This window comes from Oncorhynchus mykiss, chromosome 10 (assembly GCF_057628025.1).
Source record: "Oncorhynchus mykiss isolate SJ-2025 chromosome 10, ASM5762802v1, whole genome shotgun sequence".
In the NCBI taxonomy this organism is placed as follows: Eukaryota; Metazoa; Chordata; class Actinopteri; order Salmoniformes; family Salmonidae; genus Oncorhynchus; species Oncorhynchus mykiss.
This window is the reverse complement of record NC_143031.1, coordinates 63,092,089-63,119,929: the sequence shown is the minus strand read 5'-3', so window position 1 is coordinate 63,119,929 and position 27,841 is coordinate 63,092,089. Positions and strand designations below refer to the sequence as shown.

The 27,841-nt window shown below is 42.1% G+C and overlaps 2 protein-coding genes across 2 annotated transcripts; one reads left to right on the top strand and one right to left on the bottom strand.

Moving 5' to 3' along the window:
• Positions 1-67: 67 nt before the first annotated feature.
• Positions 68-12,934, bottom strand: LOC110534449 (uncharacterized). Its single transcript, XM_036933580.2, has 6 exons — positions 12,706-12,934; positions 7,797-7,878; positions 5,652-5,765; positions 1,041-1,097; positions 559-729; positions 68-396 (listed from the first exon to the last, which is right to left on the bottom strand). Exons 2-6 carry the CDS (start codon positions 7,875-7,877, stop codon positions 271-273), a joined length of 549 nt encoding a protein of 182 aa, XP_036789475.1. The 5' UTR covers position 7,878; positions 12,706-12,934; the 3' UTR covers positions 68-270.
• tmem176 (transmembrane protein 176) lies at positions 12,817-27,525 on the top strand. The gene is made up of 7 exons (XM_036933579.2): positions 12,817-13,065; positions 13,241-13,391; positions 13,826-13,936; positions 14,155-14,211; positions 22,865-23,035; positions 25,573-25,689; positions 27,166-27,525. The coding sequence occupies exons 2-7, from the start codon at positions 13,266-13,268 to the stop codon at positions 27,223-27,225; spliced, it is 642 nt and encodes a 213-aa protein (XP_036789474.1). The 5' UTR covers positions 12,817-13,065; positions 13,241-13,265; the 3' UTR covers positions 27,226-27,525.
• The last annotated feature ends 316 nt before the right edge of the window (positions 27,526-27,841 follow it).

The following is a 27,841-nucleotide window of genomic DNA, read 5'->3' as shown; positions in this document are numbered from 1 at the left end:
AAGCCAGCAGTGACCTTACACTGAACACACAACACTCAATCTAAATAAGCATCAGAAGTCCACAGAGTTTATACAAATTATTTTATTAGGTTTATCAAAAAATGGTAAGCCTGTAAAGCTGGAAAGGAATAAACAAACCCATGAAAAAAACAAACATGAACAAGTTAAAGGAAATGTGGTCTCTGATAAAAATATGATAAAACAGATTAATATTTTTCTAAAATAGGTTTTTCAACTAGCATCAATTGGTTAATCAGTTTGACTAATTGATCAATTGATCATTCGGCATAGTCCCACTCTGAGTCCCTTGAGTGCAGACAAAGAGAGGAGAGAGTGGAGGATAAGAGCCCCCAGGTCATAAACGATGAGTAGGACTGTGACACTCCTGAAGAACCCCTGGGACCGAGAAAAAGACAAGGAAGGATAAACAACAACACACAAAAAAAACACAGTGCAACACACAATACAGGGCACTAAAATAGCATAGCGGCAAACAAGACAAACTGTCCACAGACACACCCACACTCATAAACCACCCACCAACAAATCAGTCCTTACCTCCAGGTACTCTCCTGGGCACTTTTGTGCAGCCCCTGCATACAGGTCGATGCTTGGCAGAGTGCAGGGTTCAGCAGTGCCCTGGACGGAGTGTAGGGAGACGCTGTACATACACAGAGCCAGTAGGCCCGCCAACAGGCTGGCCACGTTAGTGTAGGCACAGCCCGTCAGCTGGGGAGAAAGACACAACATGGAAGATAGAGTAAGTAGAGACAGGAAAATCTCCTGGACCCAAAGATGAAATTGTTCCTAAGAGAAAAAAGGCCTTGGACCTAAATGTTGCTATATAATGGATGTATCTTCTCATGCACGTAATAGGGTATATACATTGCACAGTAGCCCATGGGCAACATGTTCAGCCCAATATGTGGACTACTGTACAGGTAGACCCAGGTGGACATTTGAATAATGGAATCGATTACACCCGTTTGTTTAGAGCAGTGTATATTCCAATGCAACACGTGACTGTTGTAATGTCTTACTAGCTGTCTGCTGGGAGACTTCTCACAGGCGAAGGCGAACGACCCTGCAGTCACAAACTTTAAAAGAAAGTAGAAACAATATCTGTTGTTTCAATTGCTACGGATGTGAAAAAAGAAAACCAAACCCTCCAATGATGCACACAATATAACATATAGCCTATGCATATAAACAAAAGCCAGAGGAAGCTTGGCACCTTAATTGGGGAGGACGGGTTCATGGTAATGGCTGGAGCAGAATTGGTAGAATGGTATCAAATATATCAAACACATGGTCACCCTTCAATGTTGTGATGCAAAAATATTGGCTAAATGTATTGCTGATAGAATAAACAAGGTCCAACTGGACATTATTCATCACAATCAGACAGGATTGTTAAAGGAAGATATATTGGAGACAACATTAGGCAACTACTAGAAATAATGGAAAACTATGAGAAAAACGATAATTTTAGCAGATTTTAAGAAAGCATCTGATACAGTCCCTGGATTTTTTAACTCTCTCATAAGATGGATAAAAGTCATGCATAACAATCCTTTATGTGAAATAATAAATAACAGTTACTTCTCTGAGAACTTTGAATTGTCAAGAGGCGTAAAACAAGGTTGCCCTCTGTCACCATACCTCTTTATTATGGCCATTGAATGGAACATAATATTTTGTGTAATTTTGGAGTCACTTTTATATTGTAAATAATAATAGAATATGTTTCTAAACACTTCTGCATTAATGTCGATGCTACCATAATTATGGATAATCCTGAATGAATCATGAATAATGATAAGTGGGAAAGTTACAGAAGCACAATATCATTCCCCCCCAAAAGTACTAACCTCACATGTTATTGTAATGGTCAGAGGTTAGCATGTCTTGGGGTTATTATATTTGTGCATCTGTAACATTAATGTAGAAGTGTTTAGAAACATGTTCTATTCTTATTTGCAATATACATTATTTACCATTAATTTCTATTGGGCACAAACAAATCTGAAACAGAACCAAAAACAAACAGCAAATATATCCAACAAATTTGTAGTCACAAGCTTGATGTAGTCATTACGTGCTATGAATAATTGGACCAATCACTTTTTACTACTTTAATACATACAGTGGGGGAAAAAACATATTTAGTCAGCCACCAATTGTGCAAGTTCACCCACTTAAAAAGATGAGAGAGGCCTGTAATTTTCCATCATAGGTACACTTCAAATATGACAGACAAAATGAGAAAAAAAATCCAGAAAATCACATTGTAGGACTTTTAATGAATTTATTTGCAGATTATGGTGGAAAATAAGTATTTGGTCACCTACAAACAAGCAAGATTTCTGGCTCTCACAGACCTGTAACTTCTTCTTTAAGAGGCTCCTCTGTCCTCCACTCGTTACCTGTATTAATGGCACCTGTTTGAACTTGTTATCAGTATAAAAGACACCTGTCCACAACCTCAAACAGTCACACTCCAAACTCCACTATTGCCAAGACCAAAGAGCTGTCAAAGGACACCAGAAACAAAATTGTAGACCTGCACCAGGCTGGGAAGACTGAATCTGCAATAGGTAAGCAGCTTGGTTTGAAGAAATCAACTGTGGGAGCAATTATTAGGAAATGGAAGACATACAAGACCACTGATAATCTCCCTCGATCTGGGGCTCCACACAAGATCTCACCCCGTGGGGTCAAAATGATCACAAGAACGGTGAGCAAAAATCCCAGAACCACATGGGGGGACCTAGTGAATGACCTGCAGAGAGCTGGGACCAAAGTAACAAAGCCTACCACCAGTAACACACTACGCCACCAGGGACTCAAATCCTGCAGTGTCAGACGTGTCCCCCTGCTTAAGCCAGTACATGTCCAGGCCCGTCTGAAGTTTGCTAGAGAGCATTTGGATGATCCAGAAGAAGATTGGGAGAATGTCATATGGTCAGATGAAACCAAAATATAACTTTTTGGTAAAAACTCAACTCGTAGTGTTTGGAGGACAAAGAATGCTGAGTTGCATCCAAAGAACACCATACCTACTGTGAAGCATGGGGATGGAAACATTATGCTTTGGGGCTGTTTTTCTGCAAAGGGACCAGGACGACTGATCCGTGTAAAGGAAAGAATGAATGGGGCCATGTATCGAGAGATTTTGAGTGAAAACCTCCTTCCATCAGCAAGGGCATTGAAGATGAAACGTGGCTGGGTCTTTCAGCATGACAATGATCCCAAACACACCACCCGGGCAACGAAGGAGTGGCTTCGTAAGAAGCATTTCAAGGTCCTGGAGTGGCCTAGCCAGTCTCCAGATCTCAACCCCATAGAAAATCTTTGGAGGGAGTTGAAAGTCCGTGTTGCCCAGCAACAGCCCCAAAACATCACTGCTCTAGAGGAGATCTGCATGGAGGAATGGGCCAAAATACCAGCAACAGTGTGTGAAAACCTTGTGAAGACTTACAGAAAACATTTGACCTCTGTCATTGACAACAAAGGGTATATAACAAAGTATTGAGATAAACTTTTGTTATTGTTATAGTTTTTATACCAAAAACGTATTGTCCACCATAATTTGCAAATAAATTCATTAAAAATCCTACAATGTGATTTTCTGGATTTTTTCCCCCTCATTTTTCTGTCATAGTTGAAGTGTACCTATGATGAAAATTACAGGCCTCTCTCATCTTTTTAAGTGGGAGAACTTGCACAATTGGTGGCTGACTAAATACTTTTTTGCCCCACTGTATGTATGCGAGAGCTGTGTATGCATCTTTGTGTGTGCGTCTCTGTGTTCCTCTAGAAAAGAGGTAAAACAGAAAGCTTGCCTGAATTAAAGTCCCTGGCCACTAGAAGCACCGCTTCTTGATGAGCATTTTCTTGTTTGCGGTCTTAGTGCCAGCATCGGTTTGTGGTGGTAAATAGACGGCTACGAATAATGTAGATTATAACTCTCTTGGTAGATAGTGTGGTCTACAGCTTATCATAAAGTACTCTACCTCAGGTGAGCAGTACCTTGAGACTTCTTTAAAATTAGACATCGCACACCAGCTGTTATTGACAAATAAACACCCACCCCCTTCTCTGTAAATGCCGATGCATGGAAAATACCACCAGCTCTATATTATCCGTGTTGTCGTTCAACCACGACTCGGTGAAACATAAGATATTACAGTTTTTAACGTCCCGTTAGTAGGATAGTCTTGATCGTATATCATTCATTTTGTTTTCCAATGATTGCGCGTTGGCAAATAGAACAGATGGTAGTGGGGGTTTACTCACTCGCCTACGAATTCCCAGAAGGCAGCCTGACCTCCGCCCCCTTTTTCTCTGTCTTTTCTTCACGCAAATGACGGGGATTTGGGCTCATTCCCGAGGAAGCAGTATATCCTTTGCATTGGACTCGTTAAAGAAAAAATCCAGAAGTTATTTTCGGTCATAAGAGATGGTAGCAGCAACATTATGTACAAAATAAGTTAAAATATAAGTTACAAACAATGCGCAAAAACTAACAAAATAGCACAGTTGGTTAGGAGCCCGTAAAACAGCAACCCTCCGGCGCCATTCAAAGCTGTCATCAAGGCAAAGGGTGGCTACTTTTAAGAATCTCAAATATAAAATATATTTTGATTTGTTTGACACTTTTTTGGTTACTGCATGATTCCCTATGTGTTATTTTATAGTTTCGTCATTGTGTCACTTCTAATCCAAAGTGCTGGAGTACAGAGCCAAAACAACAACAAAAATATGTCACCGCCCCAATACTTTTGGAGCTCACTGTATTGCCTAGTTAAATAAAAAAAATGTAAGAAATAAAACCACAATTGACACATCAATCCCTTCGCTTCAATTTAAGCTATTATATAAATACTTGCAACAAAATGAATGCTCAATACAGTATATGGGGCATTGAACAGTCAGCCTTGTTCAGATTCTGCCACGAGGAAACAGAATCAATAGAATATATTTTCTGGTACTGTCCATCGTGGCTCACTTTTTTAATCAGGTCCAGGAATGGTTGTTATGCCATAATATCAGGGTTCAGATGGAACTACAAAATGTACTGTTATGGGATCTGAAAAAAATGATCAGTCACTGGGAAATATCATTATACTCTTGAGTAAAGTATGTATTTTTAGGGCAATATCGGTAGAAATGTAACAAATAGATAGGTTCAGGACCCTCGTAAGACCCTCATAGTCAAATGGAGGGATGTATTGCAATAGAAAATAGCAAAATGTCATTATACTGAGAAAGATGGGTTAATCTGTGGATATCGGAGGGTTGGAGTTAAGATCAGAATGAATGGTGGATTGGCCAATGTGGGTGAAAATCCAGCACTTGAACAAATGTGGAATATGTGTATCATTTTTCAACGACAGGTACTGTAAATGTGAGTGAAATAGCTTTAAGTAGCAGTAGAACTATTGTTGTCCATTAGTTTACTCCAATTAGAGTAGAGATGGTATGGCAAGGTGGAAAAAGTATAGAGAAAAATAAAACAACATGGTTTCCATGTCTTTGATGCCATTCCATTTGCTCCGTTCCAGACATTATTATGAACTGTCTTCCCCTCAGCAGCCTCCTGTGACAGAAACAAAGTTATTTATGGCTTTATTAAATTAGGATCTTACCAGGAAGCCAATAAATAAAGGGAGCATAAGTTGTAGTTTGGGTAAGCCAATGTCCATGTAGTACAGAGGCACAGCCAACAGCACCTGGAATATACCCAGCAGTATTGACACCACCTGGTGGAGAAAAGAGAGAACTGCATCTAAAGGAACTGTGACGATGATTACATAACTCAGCTCTGTGGTTGATTCTAGCCTTCTCCCAGTTCCATTCATTCTTGCTCATGAGAAATGACTAGTGCAAAAAGTATGATGAGGACAATCGGTCCTTCTAGCCCTTGCTTTCACCAGTCCAATGCGTTTAAGTCCATGAGGAGGAAGTAAGCAAGTGCGTACTCCGTGGAGCAAGTGTCTGATGCATGGTGACAAGATAGATACAGTGCCTTGCGAAAGTATTCGGCCCCCTTGAACTTTGCGACCTTTTGCCACATTTCAGGCTTCAAACATAAAGATATAAAACTGTATTTTTTTGTGAAGAATCAACAACAAGTGGGACACAATCATGAAGTGGAGCAACATTTATTGGATATTTCAAACTTTTTTAACAAATCAAAAACTGAAAAATTGGGTGTGCAAAATTATTCAGCCCCTTTACTTTCAGTGCAGCAAACTCTCTCCAGAAGTCCAGTGAGGATCTCTGAATGATCCAATGTTTACCTAAATGACTAATGATGATAAATACAATCCACCTGTGTGTAATCAAGTCTTCGTATAAATGCACCTGCACTGTGATAGTCTCAGAGGTCCGTTAAAAGCGCAGAGAGCATCATGAAGATCAAGGAACACACCAGGCAGGTCCGAGATACTGTTGTGAAGAAGTTTAAAGCCGGATTTGGATACAAAAAGATTTCCCAAGCTTTAAACATCCCAAGGAGCACTGTGCAAGCGATAATATTGAAATGGAAGGAGTATCAGACCACTGCAAATCTACCAAGACCTGGCTGTCCCTCTAAACTTTCAGCTCATACAAGGAGAAGACTGATCAGAGATGCAGCCAAGAGGCCCATGATCACTCTGGATGAACTGCAGAGATCTACAGCTGAGGTGGGAGACTCTGTCCATAGGACAACAATCAGTTGTATATTGCACAAATCTGGCCTTTATGGAAGAGTGGCAAGAAGAAAGCCATTTCTTAAAGATATCCATAAAAAGTGTCGTTTAAAGTTTGCCACAAGCCACCTGGGAGACACACCAAACATGTGGAAGAAGGTGCTCTGGTCAGATGAAACCAAAATGGAACTTTTTGGCAACAATGCAAAACGTTATGTTTGGCGTAAAAGCAACACAGCTCATCACCCTGAATACACCATCCCCACTGTCAAACATGGTGGTGGCAGCATCATGGTTTGGGCCTGCTTTTCTTCAGCAGGGACAGGGAAGATGGTTAAAATTGATGGGAAGATGGATGGAGCCAAATACAGGACCATTCTGGAAGAAAACCTGATGGAGTCTGCAGAAGACCTGAGACTGGGACGGAGATTTGTCTTCCAACAAGACAATGATCCAAAAGATAAAGCAAAATCTACAATGGAATGGTTCAAAAATAAACATATCCAGGTGTTAGAATGGCCAAGTCAAAGTCCAGACCTGAATCCAATCGAGAATCTGTGGAAAGAACTGAAAACTGCTGTTCACAAATGCTCTCCATCCAACCTCACTGAGCTCGAGCTGTTTTGCAAGGAGGAATGGGAATAAATTTCAGTCTCTCGATGTGCAAAACTGATAGAGACATACCCCAAGCGACTTACAGCTGTAATCGCAGTAAAAGGTGGCGCTACAAAGTATTAACTTAAGGGGGCTGAATAATTTTGCACGCCCAATTTTTCAGTTTTTGATTTGTTAAAAAAGTTTGAAATATCCAATAAATGTCGTTCCACTTCATGATTGTGTCCCACTTGTTGTTGATTCTTCACAATAAAATACAGTTTTATATCTTTATGTTTGAAGCCTGAAATGTGTCAAAAGGTCGCAAAGTTCAAGGGGGCCGAATACTTTCGCAAGGCACTGTATATGAATTCCACTATTAAAATACAATTGAATGGTACAATAAGGAAGTAAAGAGCAGTCTGGTAGATGTATTGACTATCTATATGTATGAGTGTTTAGTAATCATTCAATTCATGTCCATTACTCATTCAAGTATCTTACCGCTACAACCTCTGGGTCAAACTTGATGAAGAGGCGATGTAGTTTAGGACCACCTGTTCCTGACTCAGTGGATGACATCATCCTGAATTAAAGGGTTTGGTCCAGGAGAGAGGAGAGGAGAGAGAAAAGAGAGAGAAAGAAAAAAATGAAGAGGAGAGAAGAGAAAGAAGAGAGGAGATGGAGACATGCTTATCAGAATCAATCACAAAATGTAACCAATGCAAGGCCCTAAAAATTGTACATTGACTCTGTACCGGTACCCCGCCCTGTATATAGTCTCGCTATTGTTATTTTACTGTTGCTCTTTAATTACTTGTCACTTTTATTTCTTCTTCTTATCTGTCTTTCTTGAAACTGCATTGGTGGTTAGGGGCTCGTAAAGTAAGCATTTCACCTGTAAGGTCTACCTACACCTGTTGTATTCGGCGCATGTGACTAATAACATTTGATTTGATTTGACAAACACAAAATGTAATCACAGGCACTGGAACGCAGATAAACGGTAGAATGCATGTTTGCAATTTTGGGTTCTCAAAGGTTTGATTGGTGATTCACACAGAGTTCTATGCTTCCAGCATGATATTTGAACTCTGCTTAAATAAAGGGATACTTCGGGATTTTGGCAACGAGTACCTCTTTTGATGGATTTAATTTATTTGACAATTTGTTAAATCAATACATAGCTGGTGACGCCTCCACATACAATTTAAGAAAATCATCAAGGATGACACAATAAAGCTTAACAGCCTATTTCCAGTGTGGTCCTTTTGAAGAGGTAAAGGGGAAGTGGGAATACAACAAGGTTAGGCAGCGATTGTAATGACAACAGACAATGACAGACACAATTGTTGTTTGTTTCACAACATCCGATAATTAATGACATTTCCGTTCCAAATAAACAACTATGGACAGGTACATCTTCCTTGTCTCACATACCCTTAATATATAATCAATCAATCCCAAATATATATATATACATACATACACACACACACACACACACACACACACACACACACACACACACACACACACACACACACACACACACACACACACACACACAAGACAATCACAACATAATTAACAACACTTTTGAGACATGCTACTATTTAGCCATTTTTTTCAGTGAGAACTTGAAACTACCTATGGAGGTTATACGTTTCCAATTCTTTGGAAGATTATTCCAAATAATGGCAGCCGAGTATACAAATGTTTTCTTTCCCCATACCACTATTACATCTAAAAGGAACAGTGTCAGTTTCACTCCTTCTCGTTGAATAGTTATGGTTATCCCTTACTAAGTTAAAGTAGTTGCATAAGTATCTGGGGACCAGACTGTGGACAATCTGATGTACAAGACACAATTTTATCTCTCCTCCACTTTAAGCCATCGAAGGCTTTCAAAGTGGGAAGAGTCGAGATGCTGGAAAGTTTAAGAATCATCCTGATTCATTTTGTTCTGAGATGTCTGCAATGTATTTTGCAATATCCTGGGGGCACTACTGTAACAGGAAGAGCATGCATGGTCGAAGTGTCACTGAACAAGAGCCCCTGCCAATGTCCCCATTGCATTCTTATCCAGATATTTGGAGGTTCTAGCCAGGAATCTAATTTTATGGTTCACTTCGGCGATAACATTTTGTGCCATGCTCTCCCCTTTTAGATCTAGCACACATCCAAGATACTTAACAGAGGATTTTGCTGCGACTACATGTCACCTACTTCCACCTTAAAATCTGGGGATTTCCTCAGTTTCACTTTGTACCCGAACAACATGGACTCTGTTTTTCCAAGGTGAAGTGACAGCTTATTGTCATATAGCCATTTACTGAGGGCTTTCTCAACCACATTTTTTGTCTTTGTGGGAAACCAACAGTGCAGAATCATCTGCATACAGTGGGGCAAAAAAGTATTTAGTCAGCCACCAATTGTGCAAGTTCTCCCACTTAAAAAGATGAGAGAGGCCTGTAAAAAAATCCATAAAATCACATTGTAGGATTTTTAATTAATTCATTTGCAAATTATGGTTGAAAATAAGTATTTGGTCACCTACAAACAAGCAAGATTTCTGGCTCTCACAGACCTGTAACTTCTTCTTTAAGAGGCTCATTTGTCCTCCACTCATTACCTGTATTAATGACACCTGCTTGAACTTGTTATCAGTATAAAAGACACCTGTCCACAACCTCCAACAGTGACACTCCAAGCTCCACTATGGCCAAGACCAAAGAGCTGTCAAAGGACACCAGAAACAAAATTGTAAACCTGCACCAGGCTGGGAAGACTGAATCTGCAATAGGTAAGCAGCTTGGTTTGAAGAAATCAACTGTGGGAGCAATTATTAGGAAATGGAAGACATACAAGACCACTGATAATCTCCCTCGATCTGGGGCTCCACGCAAGATCTCACCCCGTGGGGTCAAAATTATCACAAGAACGGTGAGCAAAAATCCCAAAACCACACGGGGGGACCTAGTGAATGACCTGCAGAGAGCTGGGACCAAAGTAACAAAGCCTACCATCAGCAAGGGCATTGAAGATGAAACGTGGCTGGGTCTTTCAGCATGACAATGATCCCAAACACACCGCCCGGGCAACGAAGGAGTAGCTTCGTAAGAAGCATTTCAAGGTCCTGGAGTGGCCTAGCCAGTCTCCAGATCTCAACCCCATAGAAAATCTTTGGAGGGAGTTGAAAGTCCGTGTTGCCCAGCAACAGCCCCAAAACATCACTGCTCTAGAGGAGATCTGCATGGAGGAATGGGCCAAAATACCAGCATCAGTGTGTGAAAACCTTGTGAAGACTTACAGAAAACATTTGACCTCTGTCATTGCCAACAAAGGGTATATAACAAAGTATTGAGATAAACTTTTGTTATTGACCAAATACTTATTTTCCACCATAATTTGCAAATAAATTTATAAAAAATCCTACAATGTGATTTTCTGGATTATTTCCCTCGTTTTGTCTGTCATAGTTGAAGTGTACCTATGATGAAAATTACAGGCCTCTCTCATCTTTTTAAGTGGGAGAACTTGCACAATTGGTGGCTGACTAAATACTTTTTTGCCCCACTGTATAGGAAAAGGTCACAGGTACGGGTAGATTTCAGATCATTTATATGCAATAGAATTAAAAGTGGACCCAGCACACTCCCTTGGGGTACTCTGCAGTTCAAAATTTTGGGTTTAGACAGGGTCTCATCCACATCCACCATCTGTTTTCTTTCTTGCAGGTAAGAGCTGACCCATTTTACTGCTAAATTGTTAAAGCCCATGGCTCTTAGTTTGATTAACAGAATCTCATGATTCACTGTATCGAACGTCTTTTGTAGATCTAACATGACCATAACACAAAATGTCCCTCCGTCTACTTCCTTCCTTATGCTGTGAGTCAGATACAGTAGGCAGGTGTCAGTGGAATGGGATTTCATAAAGCCAGATTGGAGCTCATAGAATAGGTTATGTAAAGAAATATAACTGTCAATCTGCTTGAACATAATCTTTTCCATGACCTCCGAATAAAGCCCACAGGATTGAGAGAGGCCGATAGTTTCCATGATCTAACTTATTCCCTTTTTTTTATATACAGGAATGACCCGTGCAAATTTGAGTCCATTGGGAAAACAGCCTAGTTCAATAGACAGATTCACAATGTGAGTTACACAGGGGGTGATAATTACCGAGAGCATCCTATAGAAATATAGGATATAGCACAGTTGACTCAGACACCTTTTCAAATGAAAAATCATCTTCATGAATCCCCTGCTGTGAGTAAAACATCTGGACATGACTCTCCCCATAGCAACCTTCCTCGAATGTCCAAGCTAAGATGATCTACTTCACCAGAGTCATTGCCAAAATCCCGAACTATCCCTTTAAGCATGTGCATGTTTATGTTGAGCTGTAACTGCAAGAGGGGCGAGGTTCATTTGACCTAGCAAGGACTTGGATTGTGGTGTGAGAGAGAGAGAGAGAGAGAGAGAGAGAGAGAGAGAGAGAGAGAGAGAGAGAGAGAGAGAGAGAGACAGGAGGAGAGAGAAAAGAAGAGGGAGGGAGGGAGGGAGGGGGAGAAGGTGGAGAGGGAAAGAAGCACGGAGGGAGGGGGAGAGAGAGTCCGAGAGAGAATAAGAGAAAAAAGGAGAGGGGAGAGAGGCAGGGGGGGGGGGGGGGGGGGGGGGTCTGAGAGAGAGAATGAAAACCACATGTCTGAGTTGGCCTAGTCCCTATTGGATATAGTGGAATGTTGCTGCTCGATGAAAAACAGATGTGCACAGTGGGCTTGGGGAGAGACGGGGGCGGGGGAGATGTATTACAATGAAATCAAGATATGGGGGGGCATGGGAACATTTCATTTCCAGACCAGCTTCACCAAACATTATTCTAGAGCGTAGAACGCTGTTCAAACACAGACCTCACTGCATGCACTATGCACTCAACTGTATTCGAAGTGGGGAAGGGTTTGCTTGTTTAGGCCAAGCAAACGAAATAAGAGAAGGGGAGAGAGGGAAGAAAACAAAACAGGGGAAAGAGCAATGAACTACGGTACATTAACACGGTCCAGCCGACTGGTCTGAACTGTATTGACGCAACATGAAGTTCAAGGACAAGTGAATGTGAGGGGGGCTTGGGCAGAGCACCATGCACACATGTCCGCCATAATAGAAAGATAGTCTTCTTTTATTTATTTAATTAGCCTACATTTTATTAAACCTTTATTTAAAGATACAGGTCAGTTAAAAACAAATCTAGAACGCCTATTTACCATTCTTATTTCTCAATCATCTTGTTCTGTTGCCTACACATCAGGACTAAACTGCCATGTTCTCTCGATTCCCCCTGAAGATCAGCGCAACTTCATCCACCATTTACGTAAATTCATCAGATATTTTTTTTTAAACGGACTTACCTTGAGGAAAACGGCCCCTGTTGTATGCACACGGTCCTTTATTTTGTTGCAAAATGACCGTGTAGGTCCAGGCTGTCACACAAACGGTTGCTACGAATGTTTATATTGACTATTGTATCACTGTCTACCAAGACGAGGGGGTGACAGTGGGCTAGGGGTGGAGGCTTCGCACCAGTGAAAGTAAGCTAATCCTACTCATGTTTCGTTCGTGCCAAGAACGGGCGGAGACACAAAAAGTTAAGGGAACGGACTCGGACTGGCTATGTTGCGAAATCAATTTTTCTAATTCGTGGATTCGGCAACAAGAAGTTAACTTTGTGGAATTAGGCATACTAGTGATTTTCTATCTGAAAGGAAAAGGTAAGATGCGTCGATTATCCTAATAGGTATTTTGATTGTTTAACGGTACACCCTGGAGGTTTCACTATTGTTGTATAATTAATCATAATTTAAATAAAAGTGTTGGTAAAGTGAATCTCTTTAATTGCATAACAATTGAACACACATTGCGTGTGTCCTTTTCCTGGACCCCCAGTGTCAAAGGACTCCAGAGCGCAAGGATGGCTGTGTCGGTCTCAAGGGACCTGTCAGTGAGCGTGACCACGGACATCAACTCGGATAAACTGACCGACAAACAGCAGGCTCTGCGCGAGAGCATCGAGAAAGGCGAGCCGAAGGCTTTGGGGGTGAGCGTCAGTTGTCAAAGACTATTTTTACTTATTTTTTTTAAAGATGGAGATGCTACATTAGGGGGTGGTTATTATTGCATGTTGTGTTCAGCCCTGTGCATTTAATGCCCTGTTTTTATTTTTTTTCTCATTATGTTTGACTGATGCATTTAAGAATGAAATACAGTATGTAATACAGAACGCCTGGAACCTAATGTGTTTGTGTCAATAAGACAATCATATTATAAAACCCTTTTTACATCAGCAGTTCCCACAAAGTGCATTTACAGTAAACCAGCCTGTATGTGTGTGCTTGCATCTGTCTGTGTGTGTGATTCTATCTATCTATCTATCTATCTATCTATCTATCTATCTATCTATCTATCTATCTATCTATCTATCTATCTATCTATCTATCTATCTATCTATCTATCTATCTATCTACGTGTCAGGTGTCCCAGATAATGATTGGGTTGATGGTGATGTCCTACTCCATCCCCCTCCTCTCCACTGAGTTCACTGAGGTCGTGACCTTTGGGGTGCCCTGGTGGAGTGGCCTATCGGTAACCTAGTAACCTAACCTTCACTCATACTCACTCTCTGTACTGAATGGTTACATAAGTTATTCTATCAAATTTGTTATTGTGATTACCATTTTTTTTTTTTTAAGTGTTGCCATTCAATTTCATTATTGTTTTATCAGCTAATGCACTCATTCTTTTAATCATTGTTTATGATATTTGATTGACAATTGGGAGTTGTTTATATCTGCTGTGTCTAGTTCATAGCAGCAGGAGTCGTTGCCATAGTGATGGAGAAACACAGCAGTATGAAATCGGTGAGTATGAATACCACCACACGGTATGCTTGCGTACACACACTCACACTAGTGATCTCATAACCCGCAATCCCCATGGTTATATCCGCGGGCCGTCCAGGTTTAGGGCAATGATGTATATAAACTCTGGATTGCTAATTCTATGTATTGGCCAATGTGAGGCTTTGAAGCCACTGGTCGGCAATATTAGCACTCCCCAGAAAATCAGTCCTCCATAGAGAGAAATAGTAATGGCGTCTTTTTGTAGGCACTAACTCCGCCATGGTTCATTGGACAAAGCCTATGGGGAAAATGAATGGCGTTTTTGTAGTTTTTTTTGTTTAAAACCTCTTAATAACCTCTATGGGATCGGTGTCCCTAAATCGGGACAGTTGTTGCTCAATATGCGATAATGTGACTAGAATGACGTTGTAAACAACAGCCAACTTTCCAGGACATAGACATGTCTTATTGTTAATCTAACCGCAGTATCCAATTTACAGTAGCTATTACAGTGAAAAAATACCATGCTATTGTTTGAGGATAGTGCACAACAACAAAACACTTTTATCATGGCAACTGGTTTGATACATTCACCTCTGAAGGTAAATAATGTACTTACACTCAGTAATCTTTATCTGATTTGTCATCCTAAGGGTCCCATAAAAGTTTTGCTTGATAGTTTTGTTTGATAACATCCATTTTTATATTCAAATGTAGGAACTGGGTTCTACAGTTTGACACACCCCACACCTGCTGTCTTTTCTGTAGGGAAGCTAATGATCCATCATGTATGACATTTCTGGCAGTGTGTGCAACTTAAATGTTTTATTGCCATAGGATTTTTGTATGTTCTCTATAGTTATGTAAGGTAATGTTAGGCTCCCGAGTTGTGCAGCAGTCTAAGGCACTGCATCTCAGTGCTAGAGGCGTCATTACAGACTCTGGTTCGATCCCGGGCTGTATCACACTCGGCTGTGATCGGGAGTTCCATAGGGCGGTGCACAATTGGCCCAGCGTCATCCGGGTTAGGGGAGGGTTTGGCCGTGGTACGCTTTCATTGTAAAATAAGAATTTGTTCTTAACTGACTTGCTTAGTTAAATAAAGGTTGAATGTACTTGAACATCCTTAAATTGACCAATTTGGCACATTTGGGCAAACTCCTGACAGAATTAATACAAAATATTGTGTAGTGATGTAATTATTCACTGGATCAGTCTGAAACGTTGCACACAAACTGCTGCCATCTTGTGGACAACGTCTAAATGACACCTAGAATCCTACTTCACTGTCTTGGCCTTCTCTTGCATTTCAAAGATGATGCAACAATTATTTTTGAGAAACCTCTTGTTTTTTATTTCTGTTATCTTTTACCAGATCTAATGTGTTATATTCTCCTACATTCATTTCATATTTCCACAAACTTCAAAGTGTTTCTATTCAAAAACTATCAAGAATATACACATCCTTGCTTCAGGTCTTGAGCTACAGGCAATTAGATTTCATTTTAGGTGGAAATTGGAAAAAAAGGCTGCAACCCTTACACCCAAAATAAGGTTTGTAGTAAACACAGGCTTAGGAGATCTTATACGTTTAGTTCTATGAGATAATCTTCATCAGCTAACATCACCTTTTGTGAATTTTGAAGAATTTATGTAATTAAAAAAAGCACATTAAGCACTTCATAATAAAGGCTTCATAATTCATAAAGGTCATGTTAACTGACTCCTATCATCTCATAGAACAAAACTTATAAGATCTCCTAAGCCTGTGTTAACCTCTGACCTTATTGTCGGTGTTCATTTTTCGCATAGGGATGGCCGAATGAACCAGCGGTAACTCATTTCCGGGTTTTAGGGTTACAAGCTGGCGAGTTCTATAGGATTGAATGGAATTCGACATTATTTCATTTAAATGTTTCAAGGACAAAATTTGATGTATTTAAGTATTTTTGTTGTTTTAGTGGGGACAGTAACATTAATACTTTCAAAAAATTATACTTTAAGGAAAATGTTTTTAGATATTGCTTTATTTGTATGTTTAGCTCATATCGTATCATTTAAAAGTATGCATTAAGGTGTCTTTAATAGAATAAACATGGCAATAGCTTCCAAAATATATATTTTTTTACAATGGTGTTGCGGTGCCAAGATGGAGGCACGGTGGGTTCAAAACAGTGCCCCCTATCATCTAGTGTTTATATATACATCATTGGTTTAGGGTTATGAAATATTATGCAAATGGAGGGCGGGTAGGTGGCAGTTGGGTTGAATAAAGAGAAAATAACACATAAAAAAATCTATACATGTATCATTGTTGTGCAATTTATATCTAGGCCTATAGACTACATTTAGGGTTTTCTTTCATGTTTTTGGCATTAGTGCGAAAGCCTAAACTTTGGGGCCTAACTTTACGCGCGCCAACACCAAACGCTTTTGGGAAACACATCGAACCACTGAGGCAAAAAGGACAATACCGGAGTTTAATTCAATAAGAAAAAGCTGCGAAATAGAGAGTTGAAAATACAGAGACGGGAGGGCCATAAAAGTAATGTTGAGAAAGATTTGGTGAAGTGGTAAAAGAGGATGATAACAGTGCATATATTATGTGTGAAGATTATGAATCGCTATACGACAGTCACAAGATGGGGACTTCAAATAGGCCTCTGACACGTCAAGAAAACTGTAGCCTATTGTTCAGGTGGGTTTAATTGAAACTGAAATCTGGACACTAACCTCTCACATAGCCTTAATACTAACGCCTGCAGAATTAAGCATTTCTAGGGTAAAATTATACACCAAATGTACATTTTGACTCGGGAACAGGAGTAGAGAAATATTATTTATTTCAGAATCTTGAGAGAATGTGCATGCACAGTTAGGGACCGGCTGTAGAGCTGCGATCTATCAGCGTCATAAAAGCTGATAGTATTTCAACCACATAAATAGGCATCCAAGCCAAACTCAAATCTTATCAGAAACATGTTGGGTCATTTTCACAGCTTTCAATTTCCTTACAACTGGTCAAACAGATTCTGGTGAGCAAGGGTTTATTTCGTTTTTTAGGAAACATATAATGACTGTTACGGTGCGTGAATGAGGACCCAAAAGCGAATTAACGTAAACAGAGCTTCTTTAATAAGAAAACAAACGTAGGCTCAGATGGACCGGCAGGTTCCGACAGGACAGGACAAGGTTGCAGCAAACATGACGATAGTCTGGTTCAGGCATGAACAACACAAACAAGAATCCGACAAGGACAGGAACAAAAACAGAGAGAGATATAGAGGACTAATCAGAGGGAAAAAGGGAACAGGTGGGAAAAGGGGTGACGAGGTAGTTAGGAGGAGACAAGGAACAGCTGGGGGAAAGAGGGGGAGAAAAGGTAACCTAAAACGACCAGCAGGGGGAGACAGGGTGAAGAGAAAGGACAGAAACAAGACACAACATGACAATACATGACAGTACCCCCCCACTCACCGAGCGCCTCCTGGCGCACTCGAGGAGGAAACCTGGCGGCAACGGAGGAAATCCTCGATCAGCGCACGGTCCAGCACGTCCCGAGAGGGAACCCAACTCCTCTCCTCAGGACCGTACCCCTCCCAATCTACTAGGTACTGATGACCACGGCCCCGAGGACGCATGTCCAAAATCCTACGGACCCTGTAGATGGGTGCGCCCTCGACAAGGATGGGGGGGGGGGGGGGGAAGACGAGCGGGGGCGCGAAGAACGGGCTTGATACAGGAGACATGGAAGACCGGGTGGACGCGACGAAGGTATCGCGGAAGAAGAAGTCGAACTGCGACAGGATTAATGACCTGAGAAATACGGAACGGACCAATGAACCGCGGGGTCAACTTGCGAGAAGCCGTCTTAAGGGGAAGGTTCTGAGTGGAGAGCCAAACTCTCTGACCGCGACAATATCTAGGACTCTTAGTTCTACGCTTATTAGCAGCCCTCACAGTCTGCGCCCTATAACGGCAAAGTGCAGACCTGACCCTCTTCCAGGTGCGCTCGCAACGTTGGACAAAAGCCTGAGCGGAGGGGACGCTGGACTCGGCGAACTGAGATGAGAACAGCGGAGGCTGGTACCCGAGGCTACTCTGAAAAGGAGATAGCCCGGTCGCAGACGAAGGAAGCGAGTTGTGGGCGTATTCTGCCCAGGGGAGCTGTTCTGACCAAGACGCAGGGTTGCGAAAAGAAAGACTGCGTAAGATGCGACCAATAGTCTGATTGGCCCGTTCTGCTTGACCGTTAGACTGGGGGTGAAAGCCGGAAGAGAGACTGACGGAAGCCCCAATCAAACGGCAAAACTCCCTCCAAAATTGAGACGTGAATTGCGGACCTCTGTCCGAAACGACGTCTGACGGAAGGCCATGAATTCTGAAAACATTCTCGATGATGATTTGTGCCGTCTCTTTAGCAGAAGGAAGCTTAGCAAGGGGAATAAAATGAGCCGCCTTAGAGAACCTGTCGACAACCGTAAGAATAACAGTCTTCCCCGCTGACGAAGGCAGTCCGGTGACAAAATCTAAGGCGATGTGAGACCACGGTCGAGAGGGAATGGGAAGCGGCCTGAGACGGCCGGCAGGAGGGGAGTTACCGGACTTAGTCTGCGCGCAGACCGAACAAGCAGCCACGAAGCGACGCGTGTCATGCTCCCGGGTGGGCCACCAAAAACGCTGGAAGCAAGCGTACCCCGAACGCCAGGGTGGCCGGCTAACTTGGCAGAGTGAGCCCACTGAAGAACGGCCAGACGAGTAGGAACGGGAACGAAAAGAAGGTTCCTAGGACAAGCGCGCGGCGACGGAGTTTGAGTGAGTGCTTGCTTTACCTGCCTCTCAATTCCCCAGACAGTCAACCCGACAACACGCCCCTCAGGGAGAATCCCCTCGGGGTCAGTGGAGGCTACTGAAGAACTGAAGAGACGAGATAAAGCATCAGGCTTGGTGTTCTTAGAGCCCGGACGATAAGAAATCACGAACTCGAAACGAGCGAAAAACAGCGCCCAGCGCGCCTGACGCGCATTAAGTCGTTTGGCAGAACGGATGTACTCAAGGTTCCTATGGTCAGTCCAAACGACAAAAGGAACGGTCGCCCCCTCCAACCACTGTCGCCATTCGCCTAGGGCTAAGCGGATGGCGAGCAGTTCGTGGTTTCCCACATCATAGTTACGTTCCGACGGCGACAGGCGATGAGAAAAATACGCGCAAGGGTGGACCTTGTCGTCAGAGAGGGAGCGCTGAGAAAGAATGGCTCCCACGCCCACCTCTGACGCGTCAACCTCGACAACGAACTGTCTAGTGACGTCAGGTGTAACAAGGATAGGTGCGGATGTAAAACGATTCTTGAGGAGATCAAAAGCTCCCTGGGCGGAAACGGACCACTTAAAGCACGTCTTGACAGAAGTAAGGGCTGTGAGAGGGGCTGCCACCTGACCGAAATTACGGATGAAACGACGATAGAAGTTCGCGAAGCCGAGAAAGCGCTGCAGCTCGACGCGTGACCTAGGGACGGGCCAATCAATGACAGCTTGGACCTTAGCGGGATCCATCTTAATGCCTTCAGCGGAAATAACAGAACCGAGAAATGTGACGGAGGAGGCATGAAAAGAGCACTTCTCAGCCTTCACAAAAAGACAATTCTCTAAAAGGCGCTGGAGGACACGTCGAACGTGCTGAACATGAATCTGGAGTGACGGTGAAAAAATCAGGATATCGTCAAGGTAAACGAAAACAAAGATGTTCAGCATGTCTCTCAGGACATCATTGACTAATGCCTGAAAGACAGCTGGAGCGTTAGCGAGGCCGAAAGGAAGAACCCGGTATTCAAAGTGCCCTAACGGAGTGTTAAACGCCGTCTTCCACTCGTCCCCCTCCCTGATGCGCACGAGATGGTAAGCGTTACGAAGGTCCAACTTAGTGAAAAACCTGGCTCCCTGCAGGATCTCGAAGGCTGAAGACATAAGAGGAAGCGGATAACGATTCTTCACTGTTATGTCATTCAGCCCTCGATAATCTATGCAGGGGCGCAGGGACCCGTCCTTCTTCTTAACAAAAAAAAACCCCGCTCCGGCGGGAGAGGAGGAGGGGACTATGGTACCGGCGGCAAGAGCTACAGACAAATAATCTTCGAGAGCCTTACGTTCGAGAGCCGACAGAGAGTATAGTCTACCCCGGGGGGGAGTGGTTCCCGGAAGGAGATCAATACTACAATCATACGACCGGTGTGGAGGAAGAGAGGTGGCCCTGGACCGACTGAACACCGTGCGCAGATCGTGATATTCCTCCGGCACCCCTGTCAAATCACCAGGCTCCTCCTGTGAAGAAGAGACAGAGGAAACAGGAGGGATAGCAGACATTAAACATTTCACATGACAAGAGACGTTCCAGGAGAGGATAGAATTACTAGACCAATTAATGGAAGGATTATGACAAACTAGCCAGGGATGGCCCAAAACAACAGGTGTAAAAGGTGAACAAAAAATTAAAAAAGAAATGGTTTCGCTATGATTACCAGAAACAGTGAGGGTTAAAGGTAGCGTCTCACGCTGAATCCTGGGGAGAGGACTACCATCCAGGGCGAACAAGGCCGTGGACTCCCTTAACTGTCTGAGAGGAATGTCATGTTCCCGAGCCCAGGTCTCGTCCATAAAACAGCCCTCCGCCCCAGAGTCTATTAAGGCACTGCAGGAAGCTGACGAACCGGTCCAGCGTAGATGGACCGACAAGGTAGTGCAGGATCTTGAAGGAGAGACAGGAGTAGTAGCGCTCACCAGTAGCCCTCCGCTTACTGATGAGCTCTGGCTTTTACTGGACATGAAGTGACAAAATGACCAGCAGAACCGCAATAGAGACAGAGGCGGTTGGTGATTCTCCGTTCCCTCTCCTTAGTCGAGATGCGGATACCTCCCAGCTGCATAGGCTCAGCACCCGAGCCGGCAGAGGAAGATGGTAGTGATGCGGAGAGGGGGGCAACGGAGAACGCGAGCTCCTTTCCACGAGCTCGGTGACGAAGATCAACCCGTCGCTCAATGCGAATAGCGAGTTCAATCAAGGAATCCACGCTGGAAGGAACCTCCCGGGAGAGAATCTCATCCTTTACCTCTGCGCGGAGACCCTCCAAAAAACGAGCGAGCAAAGCCGGCTCGTTCCAGCCACTGGAGGCAGCAAGAGTGCGAAACTCAATAGAGTAGTCTGTTATGGATCGATTACCTTGACATAGGGAAGACAGGACCCTGGAAGCCTCCTCCCCAAAAACAGATCGATCAAAAACCCGTATCATCTCCTCCTTAAAGTCCTGATACTGGTTAGTACACTCAGCCCTTGCCTCCCAGATTGCCGTGCCCCACTCACGAGCCCGTCCAATAAGGAGAGATATGACGTAGGCGACACGAGCAGTGCTCCTGGAGTAAGTGTTGGGCTGGAGAGAAAACACAATATCACACTGGGTGAGGAACGAGCGGCATTCAGTGGGCTCCCCAGAGTAACACGGCGGGTTATTGATTCTGGGCTCCGGAGATTCGAAAGCCCTGGAAGTGGCCGGTGGATCGAGGCGGAGATGGTGAACCTGTTCTGTGAGGTTGGAGACTTGGGTGGCCAGGGTCTCAACGGCATGTCGAGCAGCAGACAATTCCTGCTCGTGTCTGCCTAGCATCGCTCCCTGGATCTCGACGGCTGAGTGGAGAGGATCCGAAGTCGCTGGGTCCATTCTTGGTCGGATTCTTCTGTTACGGTGCGTGAATGAGGACCCAAAAGCGAATTAACGTAAACAGAGCTTCTTTAATAAGAAAACAAACGTAGGCTCAGATGGACCGGCAGGTTCCGACAGGACAGGACAAGGTTGCAGCAAACATGACGATAGTCTGGTTCAGGCATGAACAACACAAACAAGAATCCGACAAGGACAGGAACAAAAACAGAGAGAGATATAGAGGACTAATCAGAGGGAAAAAGGGAACAGGTGGGAAAAGGGGTGACGAGGTAGTTAGGAGGAGACAAGGAACAGCTGGGGGAAAGAGGGGGAGAAAAGGTAACCTAAAACGACCAGCAGGGGGAGACAGGGTGAAGAGAAAGGACAGAAACAAGACACAACATGACAATACATGACAATGACAGAAGAGAAGCTGCATGTATCCAATAATAGACAAGTTGACTCACAAATAGCCTAGCAAAATTATAAGCAGAAACATATCTAAAATAGGCACACAAAAAAATCCAGCACCCCCTGTCAAAAGAAATTCTGCCATCTCTGACTCTAGCCTACAGCGCATTTATTTATTTATTTGTGGGTCGGGTGCTAGCCTCAGATTTTCACTTTATCACAGATAGTCACACACACACACACACACACACACACACACACACACACACACACACACCCTACATTATAAAAATGTACACTATAATCAATGAGGTCTGGCCCCTGACTCCCACCCCTATCAATTCAATTCAAGGGGATTTATTGGCATGGGAAACATGTGTTAACATTGCCAAAGCATTTGAGGTAGATAATATACAGAAGTGAAATAAACAAAAATGAACAGCAAACATGACACATACAGAAGTTTCAAAACAATAAAGACATTACAAATGTCATATTACGTATATATACAGTGTTGTAACGATGTACAAATCTCTTCCTCCCGCTCTCTCTCTTCCTCTGTCCCTCTAGCTGAGTGTGTGTATGGTGGTGACACTGGTGGCCATTTTGGTTTCTCTCCTGGCCCTCATCATCTACTTCATTGATCTCCACAACAACCCAGAGGCACCGTGTAACCACCCCCTGGCCCCCGCAACACAGGACAGGCAGGAGTATGAATGTAACCACCAGCACTATGCCACTGTTAGTACCTCTTTCATCATTGGTCTGTTTGTGTGTGTGTGTGTGTGTCGCCAGTATCCAGTATCAGTCAAAAGTTTGGACACACCTACTCGTTCAAGGGTTTTTCTTTATTTTTACTATTTTCTACATTGTAGAATAATAGTGAAGACATCAAAACTATGAAATCACACATCATTCATGTAGTAACCAAACAAGTGTTAAACAAATCAAAATATACTTGAGATTCTTCAAAGTAGCCACCCTTTTCCTTGTTGACAGCTTTGCACACTCTTGGCATTCTCTCAACCAACTTCATGAGGTAGTCACCTGGAATGCTTTTAAATTAACAGGCAAGCCTTGTTAAAAGTTAATTTGCAGAATTTCTTTCCTTCTTAATGTGTTTGAGCCAATCAGTTGTGTTGTGATAAGGTAGGATTGGTATACAGAAGATAGCCCTATTTGGTAAAAGACCAATTCCATATTATGGCAAGAACAGCTCAAATAAGCAAAGAGAAACAACATTCCATCATTACTTTAAGACATGAAGGTCAGTCAATACAGAACATTTCTTCAAGTTCAGTCGCAAAAACCATCAAGCGCTATGAAGAAATTGGCTCTCATGAGGACCGCCACAGGAAAGGAAGACTCAGAGTTACCTCTGCTGCAGAGGTAATAAAAAGAAGAGACTTGTTTCAGTCAAAGCTTAAAGCTTGGTCGCAAATGGGTCTTGCAAATGGAAAGTGACCCCAAGCATACTTCCAAAGTTGTGGCAAAATGGCTTCTGGACAACAAAGTCAAGGTATTGGAGTGGCCATCACAAAGCCCTGACCTCAATCCTATAGAACATTTGTGGGCAGAACTGAATAAGTGTGTGCGAGCAAGGAGGCCTACAAACCTGACTCTGTTACACCAGCTCTGTGAGGAAGAATGGGCTAAAATTCACCCAAACGTATTGTGTGAAGGTTGTGGAAGGCTTCCCGAAACGTTTGACCCAAGTTAAACAATTTAAAGGCAATGATAGCTACCAAATACTAATTGAGTGTATGTAAACTTCTGACCCACCGTGAATGTGATTGAATAAATAAAAGCTGAAATAAATCATTCTCTCTAATATTATTCTGACATTTCACATTCTTAAAATAAAGTGGTGATCCTAACTGACCTAAGACAGGGAATTTTTACTAGTATTAAATGTCAGGAATTGTGAAAAACTGAATTTAAATGTATTTGTCTAAGGTGTATGTAAACTTCCGACTTCAACTGTATTCTATTCTATTCTACTGTATCTTAGTCTATGCCGCTCTGACATTGCTCATCCATATATTTATATATATTCTTAATTCCATTCCTTTACTTAGATTTGTGTGTATCGGATATAAGTTGTGAAATTTTTAGATATTACTTGTTAGATATTACTGCACTGTTGTAGTAGAAACACAAGCATTTCGCTACACCCGCAATAACATCTGCTAAACACATGTATGTGACCAATAAAATTTGATGTGATGGTCGAATTTCTGCAAAGAAAACACTATTAAAGAACATCAATAATAAGAAGAGACTTGCTTGGGCCAAGAAACACGAGCAATGGACATTATACCGGTTGAAATCTGTCCTTTGGTCTGATGAGTCCAAATTTGAGATTTTTGGTTCCAATCGCCTTGTCTTTGTGAGACGCAGAGTAGGTGAACAAATTATCTCCACATGTGTGGTTCCCACAGTGAAGCATGGAGGAGGAGGTGTGATGGTGATTTGCAGGTGACACTGTCTGTGATTTATTTAGAATTCAAGGCACACTTACCCAGCATGGCTACCACAGCATTCTGCAGCGATATGCCATCTCATATGGTTTGCGCTTAGTGGGACTATCATTTGTTTTTCAACAGGACAATGACCCAACACACCTCCAGGCTATGTAACGGCTATTTGACCAAGAAGGAGAGTGATGGAATGCTGCATCAGATGACCTGACCTCCACAATCACCTGACCTCAACCCAATTGAGATGGTTTGGGATGAGTTGGACTGCAGAGTGAAGGAAAAGCAGCCAACAAGTGCTCAGCATATGTGGGAACTCCTTCAAGACTGTTGGAAAAGCATTCCTCATGAAGCTGGTTGAGAGAATGCCAACAGTGTGCCAAGCTGTTATCAAGGCAAAGGGTGGCTACTTTGAAGAATCTAGAATATAAAATATATTTAGATTTGTTTAACCCTTTTTTGGTAACTAGATGATTCCATATGTGTTAGTACATAGTTTTGATGTCTTCACTATTATTCTACAATGTAGAAAATAGTAAAAAATAAAGAAAAACCCTTGAATGAGTAGGCGTGTCCAAACTTTTAACTGGTACTGTACGTTGTTACCCCAACGTGTTTGTAATGCATCATGTCTATGACTCATTGAGAAATTATATTTAATCTGAAATGATAAATCTCTCATATTCAAATGATCTGTTTCGTCACAATGCAATATTACAAACGATGTGTGACAAATGTTCTTACAAATGACTTGCTCTCAGTTTAACTTTAGCTCTCTCTCTCTCTCTCTCTTTACCTCAGGTGTTCAGTTATGGAGTAAAGTCGTCCCTCCTTCTCTTCACCATCATCCAGATCACCATCTCCTCAACGCTCTCTTACATCCTGTACAAAAAGAGGAGGAGTTTCGGACCATACTCAGTAAGACAGACGGGAAAATACATTAAAGGGGAACTTTAGTATTTGATTCAATTAACAGTTGTAGATTACAAGATTACCATGAACATTATATATTTAGTATGTATTAGGATCCCCATTCTGCAGCTACTCTTCCTGGGGTCCAAACAGGGTTTAAACAATTACATCACAGTAAAACACAACAGCCTACATCATAAATAAAACAATACATCATAAAATACATTATTACTCTATTATTGCAAATGTACAATATAAAGTCCACACTACCACAACATTACAATGTGTATGTGTGTGTGTAGAGTACATGCAGATTACAGATTACAGTGTCTCCTGGCCCATAGACTACTTTCCGGGTTAGGAACCATCGAACCATCTAGGCCGTCATTGTAAATAAGAATTTGTTAGTAACTGACTTGCATAGTTAAATAAAGGTTGAATAAAATAAAATGTAAAAAATAGTAAAATACTTCCCCTTTAATATTTGGTTTATCACTGTAATATTTGTTATTATCTGGGGTATTATTGCTGAATTACCATGATCATATTCATGATAGGATGTGGTGGGAATAGATATTTACATGTTTTAACTTGGATTTATTTGCGGGTATGTTCAGTCTAAATGTTATTATTATATGTCTATTGTTTATGATCACAACATATGCTTGCCATATTGAAAACAAGAGTGCTGGCAATGAGGAATACTATTTCAAGACAGAATCCAAACAAAATGAAAGGGGGATAAAAACAACGCCTATTTTTTCAGAGAGATTTTTACAGTACAAATAAAATATTTACAAGATTGTGTAAATACACAGAGGATGCCACAGGGCAATAGAGTAGTGACAATAGAGTAGTGGCAATAGAGTAGTGGCAATAGAGTAGTGGCAATAGAGTAGTGACAATAGAGTAGTGGCAATAGAGTAGTGGCAATAGAGTAGTGACAATAGAGTAGTGGCAATAGAGTAGTGACAATAGAGTAGTGGCAATAGAGTAGTGACAATAGAGTAGTGGCAATAGAGTAGTGGCAATAGAGTAGTGACAATAGAGTAGTGACAATAGAGTAGTGGCAATAGAGTAGTGACAATAGAGTAGTGGCAATAGAGTAATGGCAATAGAGTAGTGACAATAGAGTAGTGACAATAGAGTAGTGACAATAGAGTAGTGGCAATAGAGTAGTGGCAATAGAGTAGTGACAATAGAGTAGTGACAATAGAGTAGTGGCAATAGAGTAGTGACAATAGAGTAGTGACAATAGAGTGGTGGCAATAGAGTAGTGACAATAGAGTAGTGACAATAGAGTAGTGGCAATAGAGTAGTGGCAATAGAGTAGTGACAATAGAGTAGTGACAATAGAGTAGTGACAATAGAGTAGTGCCGTGGAAATTACCGCCAGGGACACCTGAAGTCAATGTAAAATGTTCCTTCACATTAGTTAATCTATTTTTCTACTCTCCCTTTTTCTTTCTTTCTCTCTTCCAGTCTCTCAATCAAGATGTTCCCACGACTCCCATACTGGTCACTGCCCCCGACTTCAACTGACCAATAACAGCTGCAGAAGGACTTTAACTGACCAATCACATCTCCAGACAGATTTCCACCAATTCCCCTGTTATGATACTGATGATTTGTCTGCCACTGATGGTTTGTTTAAGTTTCTACCATTGTGGCTTTATGTTATGTCTTTGAATGTGTAACGTGAAGCTGTGGAATTGATTTGGATGTGATTCCATAGTATGCAGTGTTTTACTACCATGCAGTGTTAAATAATGGTTTCATTTTCCCTAAATTCCTCATTTGTTTTGTATATTATCACCTAAATAAAATCATTTGTATCAAAAATATTGTTCTTCAAAATGCATTTGAAAAAATGACCTCCATCTGTTCTGATATTAAGTCCCGCGCATCTTCTCTCCGGATAGTCAGGACAAAGTGTTCTCTCTCTCTAGAACACAAGTAAGCCTTGTCCGAGCCAGAACGGCCCATAGGGGCCGGAGCCTATCGCTTGTTTCTGCAGCGTGAGGCAGCGTGATGTACAAGTACACCTCATGGACAGGACGCTAGAATGCCTAGAATGACAGAACAACATGAAGAAGGTTTAGTCAGCAATGTCATCCAAAATGTCCTCTTAAGATTATCCAGGAAGTGTTTCTGTCAC